The sequence below is a fragment of the Myotis nattereri genome (assembly GCF_964212035.1).
Source record: "Myotis nattereri genome assembly, chromosome: 2".
Classification (NCBI taxonomy): domain Eukaryota; kingdom Metazoa; phylum Chordata; class Mammalia; order Chiroptera; family Vespertilionidae; genus Myotis; species Myotis nattereri.
In genome coordinates this window covers 159,843,516-159,854,793 of record NC_138076.1, presented here as the reverse complement: position 1 = coordinate 159,854,793, position 11,278 = coordinate 159,843,516, and the positions used below count along the sequence as shown (strand labels likewise).

Sequence of the window (11,278 nt, the reverse complement as noted above, 5' to 3'; positions counted from 1 at the left end):
GGAAAGACAGAAAGGAACAGGAAGAATGAGTAGACAAAGGAAGGAAAGAAAAAGGAGACAGTTTCCTAATTCCACAGCACCTCAAAGATATGTGACTCATTGACCCCAAAAAAATGGAGAACCTGTAAAAACCATTTAAATTCCCTAAATAAGATCGCTTCTCCTAAATAGCAGGAATAATGCTAAAAACCAAGGGGAAGAGAATATAAGAAATGAAAAAACTCTGAATTGTACATACTTCACAGGTATGGGAATAGACCCTTTGTAAAAGGGCAAAGGGAGCGAGGAGGAATGAGAAGGAAAAAAACGCAAATTTATTTTTAAGATGGAATTGAAAGCTGACTATAATAAAAAGCCCAACGGACCTCCCCTACAGAAGAGCCAATAGGCATGTTCCTAAAAGCAAGCAGGACTCAGAATATCATATGCATGAGAACCAATTCAAAGCTCAACACAACAGCTTCTGGGGCTTTAAAGGATAATCCATATTAATAAATATGTAGGGGCCTACGAGGCTTGTCACACTGGAGCACTTGCTGGTTCTGGAACACGAATTTTAAGAAATTAAAATTACATATGTCCATTTAAAAAATAAGACCAATAAAAATCCATTTTCCTCTTTAAACAAGGATTATTCTAAAGTCATTGGAATAAAAGTAGAAGTGAAACAGGCTTTCTCTCTGAAAAATATAACCCAGATAACAGTTCTCACTTCTGAGTGCCAGTCACAGTGGCAGAAATGCCATGACTGAATCAACTTCCGAAGGAGGAGCTAGAATGCTGTGCTCGCTGTGCTCATCCAGTCTCTTTGGAAACATAAAAGGTGAGCTGACTGCTTAACCAATGGGAGCATTCACTACTTTACCCACTCTCATTCCCCAGGGATCCCACAGACACCACCAAGACCATTTCCAGAGGGAGGCCTACTCAGGCTTCTAATTTCAGTGGGAGAATTCCTGCACCATCTCGCTCTGTCTCAACAAGCTGAGAAGCATAATGCACAACATATGCGGCATGGACCACATCACGGGACCAAGCCAGTCCACATAGAAATAACTGACTTCCGCCTAAGTCAAAAAGTTGTTCTGAGTGACAGTGGGATACCAGGAATCTGTGCCCTCCTCCTCAGAGGATGTTTCTTCATAGATTTCATCCTGGGCAATAATGCTCCCTAATCCATACTCCTGCTCATGGACAGAAACTTCATTTGGTGTGAGGTGAAAAGAACCTTCCACAAAGTCAGCAAATCTGGAAAAGAGAAGATAATATTCATTAGGCACCTTCTGCCCTTTCTATTTTTATTTCAAAATAAGAATAAATTTAAACCCTTCATCTACTCAGATTATACTGAGTCCAGACAGCATCCCTGTCCTTACTCTGGCAGTTAAGTAGACCAAAGCAAGAAACAAGGAGAAAAGGAAAGCTGGGGTCATAGGCCAACATCCCCTGCAACCTCATCCTGCTTAATAAGCACTAGCCTATCCTTTTTAGCTATGGAAGTGCCAAGGTTCCTTTAGTCACCTGTAATTCTGATAAGAGAGATTAAGGGTCATTACACATTCATTCATATTTATGGTCCTATAAACTTTATGCCATCAGGATTCCAAACTGAAGATTCACATACTCATTGGTATAGCTGCCCCCAAATAAAAAGGAAAAAAAAAATCCCACCCCTCTCCCCTGCAAGCAAACAAACAGAAAACACCACTCAAAGAGTAATGCAATACTATCAGAGGGGACACTTGATATGGTGTTGGAATCTTCTCACGTCTATGCTAGAGTAGACAGTTCTGCTTAACATATGATGATATACATACCTTTCTCTTGACTACTAGATGAATAGGAAAATAAAGCCATAAATACAAAATTATTACCTAGAAGTATGATCTGTTAAAACTCAAGGTCACAGTCACTGTGACAGATGCTTGGCATATCTGGCCAAAAGTTTACCTCTTTGGAGACTGGATTCGAGAAATAGTCTTCCAAGCAGAGCAGTCTGGACTGTTACAATATTCTCGAAGCTCCTCTAACGCCTTTTGAGTTTCCACCTCTCCTTGTATTCGATACTCTTCTTCTGTCAGGAGACGAGGGGGGACAATCTTTTCTGTTGCCTTACACATCTTTCTGTGCTCATCAAAATAACACCATGAATCATTAATCAGTAATCTGCATGCACCCTTACCTCTAGCTCCCTTCAGTGGGCCAGGCATGCAGCAGAGAGCCTGACCTTCTTGATTTCAGAGAGGAAGGGAGAGGGACAAAGTGATAGAAACATCAATGATGAGAGAGAATCATTGACTGGCTGCCTCCTGCACGCCCCACACTGGGGATTGGACCTGCAACCCGGGTATGTGCCCGGACCGGGAACTGAACTGTGACCACGCTGGCTGGGCCAGATATCTTTAGTTATAATGTACTCTTGATATGTCAGACTATTAGTGACAAGTCAGAATAGTCAATTATTATTCACTAATGTGAGCAAATTCACTTATTTGCCAATAAATGATAGACAAAGTATTTATTTTCCAAAAACTGGGAAAATGACCAAAAATGATGGTGTAAAATTGTGGTCCATTAACTTTGTTCCCCAAACTGAAGATATCACCCTTGACTATCTGTAATAGAACCACCACCGACAATCTGAGATCATTCCATATTCACTATGCAAGGTGATAACACATTATGAATTACATCTTAAGACTAGGACTCCCATCCCTGGCCAGTGTGGCTCAGTTGGTTGGGCATCGTCTGGTTCACTGAAAGGTTGATGGTTCGATTCCTGGTCAGGGCACACGCCCAGCTTGTGGGCTCTATCCCCAGTAGGAGACATGCAGGAGGCAGCCGATCAATGTTTCTCTCTCTCCCTCTCCCTTCCTCTCTCTCTGCAGAGGGGGGGAATCAATTAACAGAAAAAGACCAGGACTCCCAGCGCAATCGGGGAGCCAATGTGAAAGACTCTGAAACCATGTAACCTGAGGCATTTGATATAAAAGTAACTACTTTGCACCATCTAGTGGTAACATGAGCACATCACACTTTAGTGGATACTTTTATATAAAATAACTATAATAAAACTATAAAAATGCCTACAGTCTAAAGAAAGAGACTCAGGAAGGACAAAAATCAGAAGCAATAATACAATAAATTTTCATTAGCAAAGAGGCTCCCAGGTCAACACTTTTGTGTCCTTTTGCTGCAACTGTATCACACATTGTACATTTCAATAGTTACATTGCCTTTCAGTCACCTGTAGGTGATGTACAGCCACCGAATAGGATACTCCAGGTTCTTAGTACACAGAGCAATGATGATAATGGCAAAAGCAACCTGTGGTATCTGGATACCAGAATACATGAAACAGAGGCCCATCAGCTGCAAGGTCCAGGTCAGCAGGCTGATACTTCGTTCATTCTCCAAGGGCCCATACTTGTAACAGACGGCAAAACTTATAAATCCAACTGTGAGGACATAACCTATGAGAAGAGTTAACAGAGACATTAGTAAAATAATTTCTGTGGGGCAAAGCAGTAAGTGACTAGCACCGACTGAACTGGGAAAATGGACAAGATCATTACTCAATTATTCATATTTTTTCCTATCATTCAGATATATTTATCTTTTTAAGCTTCCATCCTTCTTTTTATCCCTAATTTATTTGCATTAAGTTGAAGCATTGCTACACACTGAACAACTCTAGAATAGTCTGTTTAAAAACACAATATATGGCCTAGCCAGTTTGGCTCAGTGAATAGAGTGTCGGCCCGATGACTGAAGGGTCCCAGGTTTGATTCTGATCAAGGGCACACACTTCGGTTGCAGGCTGGATCCCTGGCCCTGGTCAGGGCATGTGGGGGAGGCAACCAATCCATGTGTCTCTCTCACATCGATGTTTCTCTCTTTATTTCTCCCCCTCCCACTCTCCCCCTTCTACTCTCTCTAAACGTCAATGGAAAAATATCCTCGGGCCCTAGCTGGTTTGGCTCAATGGATAGAGCATCAGCCTGCAGACTGAATGGTTCCAGGTTCGAATCGGGTCAAGGGCACATACCAGGGTTGCGGGCTCAATCCCCAGTGGGGGTCGTGCAGGAGGCAGCCAATCAATGATTCTCTCTTATCACTGATGTTTCCATCTCTCTCTCCCTCTCTGAAATCAATAAAAAAATATATTAAATAAAAGAAAAAGAAAAAGATCCTCGGGTGAGGATTAACAACAAACCACTCAATATATGGAAATCCAGATTAATCACCTCTCAAAGGGTAGATTAAGAGTTACTATCTGTATAAAAAAAGGGTTCCTGCTTTACAGATTAGATTCAATGAAGAGTTATTTTTTCGAGTCCTCAAGTATATTAGAAATACAATTATGTTGACAAACAATCCAATTAAAAAATGGGCAAAGAACCTAAATAGACACTTCTCCGAAGAGGACATACAGATGGCCAATAGACATATGAAAACATGCTCAATATCACTAATGATCAGAGAGATGCAAATTAAAACTACAGTAAGGTATCACCTCACACCTGCCAGAATAGCTACCATCATTAAATCAACAAACAACAAGTGCTGGTGAGGATATGGAGAAAAGGGAACCCTGGTTTACTGCTGGTGGGAATGCAGACTGGTTGCAGTCACTATGGAAAACAGTTTGGAATTTCTTCAAAAAATTAAAAATGGAACTCCCATTTGACCCAATGATCCCACTTCTAGGAATATATCCTAAGAAACCAGAAACACCGATCAGGAAGAATCTATGCACCTCTAGATATTGTAAATAGTGCTGTTGACAACAGCTAAGATCTGGAAACAGCCCAAATGCCCATCAGTTGATGAGTGGATAAAAAAGCTGTGATGCATTTACACAATGGAATCCTATGTATTCATCTGTAAAACAGAAGGATCTCTTACCCTTTGTGACAGTATGGAGGGACCTGGAGAATATTATGCTAAGCGAAATAAGCCAGTCAGACAAAGACACATAGCACGTGATCCCACTTAAATGTGGAATCTAAAGAACAAAATAAACTGACAAACAAAATAGGTCCAGAGGCATGGATGCCTGGAACAGACTGACAGATCTCAGAGAGGAGGGGGGTTGGAGGGACAGGAAGAAATTAACTAAAGAACTTATATGCATATATACATAGCCCATGGACACACACAATAGTGTGGTGAAGGCCTGGGATGGGGCAGAGGCTGGGTGGAGGGCGGCAAAGGGAGGGAAAATGAGGGACATCTGTAATACTGTCAACAATAACAATAAATAAAACAAATACAATTGTATTAATAAAGTCAATTTACAGTTTTTCAGAAAGATGCTTATCATATAAGGAAAGGTATACTTATCTACAACACAAATTAAAGTCTTTTTCCGGGCAGCATCATTTTAATTTAAGAGAAGGTAACAACTGTAAGAGGGATTAGAAATAAGTGAAGAACTACGATTCTTAAAAGTTAATAAAATGGCATGGACTATTAAACTCCTAAAAGTTAATTTCATGACCAAATTAACTAAAATAGTTTATAAACATATAAAAAGGAAAACAAAACCAGTAACACTTACTTAAAAGATACTGCCAGTAGCACCTCCAGATCTCTTGTAAATTTTTAAAAACTAGTTGAATGAGGTATAGCGAAAAGGACCAGCCTCCCACCAGGATGATGTAAATGGGACTTTTCTAAAACAGAGTAGAAGTGAAAGCAAAAAGTCACAAAAGGTTTCCATACATAAAAGCAAAATGAAACTATGTTTAAAAAAACCTCAAACTACTGAAAAACACATCTCTGACAAAGATTTCCTATTTAAAGTGGTACAGTCTGCTAAGGACACTGGGAAAATGAGATGCTAAATAACTTAAAAGCCTGACTATGTAATTAGCAAATAGGAAGGAGACTTTAATCCCCCACTAAGCATGGAATTTTAAATAAAAAGGGAGTTTATATGTAATCAGGCTCCAAGATTCATCATGGTAAGTACCTTTCTGAATCAAAGAAGGAGCAGGACATTGGCTTAGATATCAATGCAAATTTCAGTGCTGCTAAATTACCTAAGAAAACTACCCTTCAACTATCCAGGCTCATCTTAACCACATGACTATTCTGCTACTTACCCTGGGTATAAACTTGGACAGCATGAAAATGATGATTAGCAGAGACGCCACAATTCCCACACCCATCCCAGTGGAATAGTAGAAGATTTGGCTTCTGCAAAGAGAAAATGTATTTCATGACTATGTGTGTATTCTTCATACATGGCATTGTTCCAACTAGGACAACTATCCTAGTCAAAAGATAGAAAACAGATACAAGATTAGAAGAGGTATTTGCCCAAAACTTGAAGTCAGAAAACTGAAGAAACTATAACAATATAGTTGCTCCCAGATTATGAGGATTAGTATCAATGAGGTCCCCTCAGGTATATCCCCAAAATAAACCTCTATTTAGTCTCCTACTTTGATCCCCAGCATCTCTCCCAACCCAATCCTATATAATAAAAGCGTAATATGCAAATCGACCAAAGGGCAGAACGACTGGTCGCTATGATGCACACTGACCACCAGGAGGCAGACGCTCAACTCAGGAGGTGCTCCCTGGTGGTCAGTGCGCTCCCACAGGGGGAGCACTGCTTAGCCAGATGGCTGGCTAGCCCAGCAACAGTGGTGGGAGCCTCTCCTGTCTCTGCTGCAGGTGGGCAGTAAGGAGCGAGGGGTCCGGGACTGTGAGAGGGATGTGTGCCTGCCAGCTTAGGGGGTTTAGGGATCAGGCCTAAGCTGGCAGGCAGACATCCCCCGAGGGGTCCCAGACTGTGCAGACCAGGCTGAGGCACCCTGCCCCCAATGCATGAATCTCGTACACCGGGCCTCTAGTTTTTAATAAGAATCTTTCTTTTGAGGAACCGTACACCATCTCTGGGAGAAGGAAGGGACAATACTGCACTTGTGGAGACTGGAACTGAACTGATTACCCAGAAGGATAAACCAAACACAGGGCCTAGAACAGAGAGCTCCTACTCCTATTCCAGGCTCTTTCTATCAGTTATTCCTCCCTCACTGAGTTTCTCTTAGAATCCCTCCAAAAAAGGAACAACTTCAGCCCAACTTCAAACTCCAATTGTTAATCTGTCATTCACTGCTCCACAAATACTCTTTTTACTTGTATACAGAGTTAATGTTGGTTCTATCTTTGTTCAATGTTTGCTTTTTTCTCTATTTCTTTTCTTTGTATTTGGACATGTCACCTAGCTTGGCTGGTAAGTTCCTAAAGGCAGGAAATGAATAAGTAGTTAATGTTTGTCTCTTTACTTCTGAATGGCATGAAGCTTATCAACACATACATAGCCCAGTAAAAATAAGGGCTTAACACATTCTTTCCAATGGTGGGGTGGTTGACTCATCACAAGATAGGTCAAACTAATGGGAAGATTTCACTATTGCCAGTCTTATGTAATACAAGGAAAAAACAAAAATCATTACACATATATTAAAGTACTTTTAAAAATTATCCAAGCAGATAATGGCCTAGCCATAAAGGTCCTGGAAAAGGAAATGGCAGCACTTGGAGTTTTTACAATAAAAGTCAAGGACAGATCTGAGTCTCGTCATTCCGCACTCTAGCCTTGGAACTTACCTGCTCAACAAGTCTCCACAAAAAAATAACATAAGTCCAAGAAGGAAAATGAGAAAGAGTTTGGGGTCAAATCCTGAAATAAACAGAGACTTCTGTTTAATAGGAGAAACAAACAGTTTAAGGCATTATAGTAGTCCCTCCTCATCTGTTGGGGGATACGTTCCAAGACCCCCAATGGAATCCTGAAACCATGGATGGTACTGAAGCATATATGTAATGTACTGTATTTTCTTATACAGAAACAGCTATGATAAAGTTTAATTTATAAAATAAGCAAAGTAAGAGATTAACAACAACTAACAATTAGATTATAACAATATACTGTAATAAAAGTTATGTGAATGTGGCCATTCATTTCAGGGTTCCCTGCTTGACGTCTTAGTATAGGTCCAATGTTTTCTGGTCCAACACACAGCCATCAATTGGAACACGTTTTCTGTCCAGGTCTTCCACCCATAAATTTAATGCCTTTTTCATCTTAACAAAGCACTTACCATGCACTGTGGCTGTAACTTTTGCAGTTTGACTTGTGACAGCAAAACTAGCATGGATTTCTTTTCCTTCTTCACAATTTCATGGATAGAAGATTCATTCTTACCGTTTATCTCAGCAACCTCAGCATACTTATTAAGTCAGTAACTTTCACCTTTTCACTTAAAGGAAGCACTTCACAGCTTCTCTTCGGTATATCCAAATTACTAGCATCACTACTTCTGTGCTTTGGGGCCATTATTAAATAAACTAAGGGTTACTCGAACACAACCATTGCAATATGGGGACAGTCAATCGTGACAGTCAATCTGATAACCCAGATGGCTACTAAGTGGCCAACAGGAGGACAGGGTATACAGCGTGGGTGCACTGGACAAAGGGACAATTCATATCCAGATGGGATAGTACAAGATTTTATCCCGCTACCCAGAACAGCACACAATTTAGGTAACTGAAACCACAGAAAGTGAAACCATGGATAAGAGGGAGTTATTGGGTAGAATAAAAGGCAACGCTGGCATTATTGGTCAGCTAATAAAATAAATACAAAGAGTCCACCTAAATAGCATTATAAATTCCACACAAAGCTGGGACACCCTTCCAAAGAGAAAGGGTAATTAGGTCTCTGTCTAACCTCTACTTTCCTGAAGATCTTATTTTTATTTTGGCTGCCTACACCAAGGCTAAAAGAAACCAAGCGTTGCTTTGGATAGAGCCAGGCATAGTGGCATCAGCACTTCATGCAATTGCCCACAAGAGGTCTCCACCACTCTGGTTTTCAAGCCTTAAGTCACTCAGGCTGGGACTTAACAGATTTGCCTAGCCCTAGAACTTTGGATAAGGGCCTTCTGTTGTTCTCTAACTGGCTGTTCTTCTGGCCCAACACCACCATTTACTTCCCTTCGCTATACAACAACTGTGTTGGAAAAACCTACACTCAAACACAGTTCACTCAGGACCAGGGGGCCCAAGCAGAGGCCCCTTAGGGGCATGCAAGACCCTCCCACACCTTCACATTCAAGAGCTGAGTTTAGGGGAGGTCCACAAACGGAATAGGATAAAAAAAAGATCAGTAAATGTAAAAGAAATACAAAAACCAACCAACCAACCAAGCAAGAACAACAACAAAAAACACAACAGGCCAATCCAAAGAACTGTGAAACCCTGGGGCAATTAGAAGGCACAAACTATTTTGTAGCAAAACCCAAGAATCTTTCCACTACTCACAATCCAGGACCCTGGGTGGTAACCAGGGAGAGACCAAAAGTCACAGAGAATTCAACAGGATAATGATCCACCTCCTCTGTGAAACTTTCTCAGACATTCAGAGAAGGGAGGGCTTCTCCCAGTTCCACTGAGTAAGCCTTAAATTGCAGTGATCTTCATATTTATCATTCCACAAATACTTTTTACTTATGAAGTACTAATATTCAGTTCTGAAGAAAGGCAGAACTGAAATCAATATATATATTGATTGGAAGGGAGAGGGGGAGAGAGAGAGAAACATCAATGATGAGACAGAATCCTTAATCGGCTGCCTCCTGCACACACCCTACTGGGGATCGAACCTGCAACCCGGGCATGTGCCCTTGACTGGAATCGAACCCGGGACTCTTTAGTCCACAGGCCGATGCTCTATCCCAGTGATGGCAAACCTATGACACGAGTGTCAGAGATCACACGCGAACTCATTTTTTTGGTTGATTTTTCTTTATTAAATGGCATTTAAATATATAAAATATCAAAAATATAAATCTTTGTTTTACTATGGTTGCAAATATCAAAAAATTTCTATATGTGACACTGCACCAGAGTTAAGTTAGGGTTTTTCAAAATGCTGACAAGCCGAGCTCAAAAGGTTCGCCATCACTGCTCTATCCACTCAGCCAAACTGGCTAGGGGTCTTCAGTTTTTATTATTTAACCGTTCGTGTCTTCAAATGTAGACCTGTATATTTCGGGACATCTACCTTTGTCTAGAAGTGCCCAGAAGGCAGAAATACATCTTTTATACTCTGAGAAATACTAGGAATATCAGGTCAGAGCCATTGGAAGAATTAAGAATGTGCATCTTCACAATTCTAGGTAAGGAGGTACTTACAATGATCTAATGTGAAGTCTCAATTCTAGGGCTTTATGTGGGGTGGAGTTTCTCTAAACTGTTTGGAGCAGTAGTGAACTCAGGTTATAATCAGAACCAAAATGGAATTATCTTGGGCTGACTTCTCTTTCTCACTAATTATACCCTCCAAAGTTCAGTCCCTTCTCACTATAGAATTCATCATAAAAACACAGGTAAGACTTACTGCGGGTCACAGTGACACTGTACTTGGTGTCTTCCTCTATAATCTCAACTTTGAGGCAGGTTTTTGTGCTGTACAGTCCCACATTAACATAGGTGTCATTCAATTTCTCTTTTAAAAAGGAGGAAAAAAAGTTCCAGATACTAAACTGCTCTAGCTCCTTCAGTTTCTCCTCATTCTCCACCTGGGTGACTCGTACCAGTTTGGAACTATTTACCCGAATCTGTAACACAAAATAGGAATGAATTTTTCACAAATAAAAATTTTAAATTAACACAAAACTGTAAAGTAAATATCTAAATCAGAAATGGCACTAGTTTTCCATAAGGCTTATGAGAAATATAGAGATGCAGTGGCTAAAACATAATTGGACAAATATCATTGCACATGGTATAGAGAGGCAGCTGTTAGAATGTCTTGTTGTTAACATGATCTGAATCTACTATTAGGCCTGAACATAGGGAGGAAAAAGACTTCCACAATACAGCTATTTATAAGAGATCATACAAAGCCAGGGTCTATAATATTAAGAAAATTGCCAAGCATAAACAGCCCCAAAAAGGTTTCCCATAATGACAGGCTGAGAAATTCAACGCTTTGTCACAAATCACTGATTATGGGTACATGTTGCTTATAATTTGCCCCAGATGGAATATGATTTTTATATCAGACAATAAAAAAAAGAGAATTAAAAAAAGAAACCCACAAGCCCACCCTGATGTTTCTGATGTGAACAACAAATGCCCTTATTAGTAACTATGCTTATGAAAGTAGCACCATTTTCAAAAGGACTCATTTTGTTCAATCACTATTACAGCCAGACACTCTTGCCTTGCCAGGTGGTTTAATGGCATTATG

At 40.4% G+C, this 11,278-nt stretch overlaps 1 protein-coding gene across 1 annotated transcript in view; it reads right to left on the bottom strand.

Annotated features, from left to right (window-relative positions):
• Nucleotides 1-1,067: 1,067 nt before the first annotated feature.
• NEMP1 (nuclear envelope integral membrane protein 1) overlaps nt 1,068-11,278 on the bottom strand; it is a gene marked incomplete at its 3' end in the record, with an annotated part of 28,189 nt that continues 17,978 nt past the window's right edge. Inside the window, exons 3-9 of the mRNA XM_081084603.1 lie at nt 10,424-10,643; nt 7,627-7,699; nt 6,111-6,204; nt 5,564-5,678; nt 3,248-3,473; nt 1,951-2,124; nt 1,068-1,248 (exon numbers count right to left, since the gene is read on the bottom strand). Coding sequence (XP_080940729.1) covers nt 1,068-1,248; nt 1,951-2,124; nt 3,248-3,473; nt 5,564-5,678; nt 6,111-6,204; nt 7,627-7,699; nt 10,424-10,643 — 1,083 coding nt within the window. The remainder of the gene's footprint in view (nt 1,249-1,950; nt 2,125-3,247; nt 3,474-5,563; nt 5,679-6,110; nt 6,205-7,626; nt 7,700-10,423; nt 10,644-11,278) is intronic.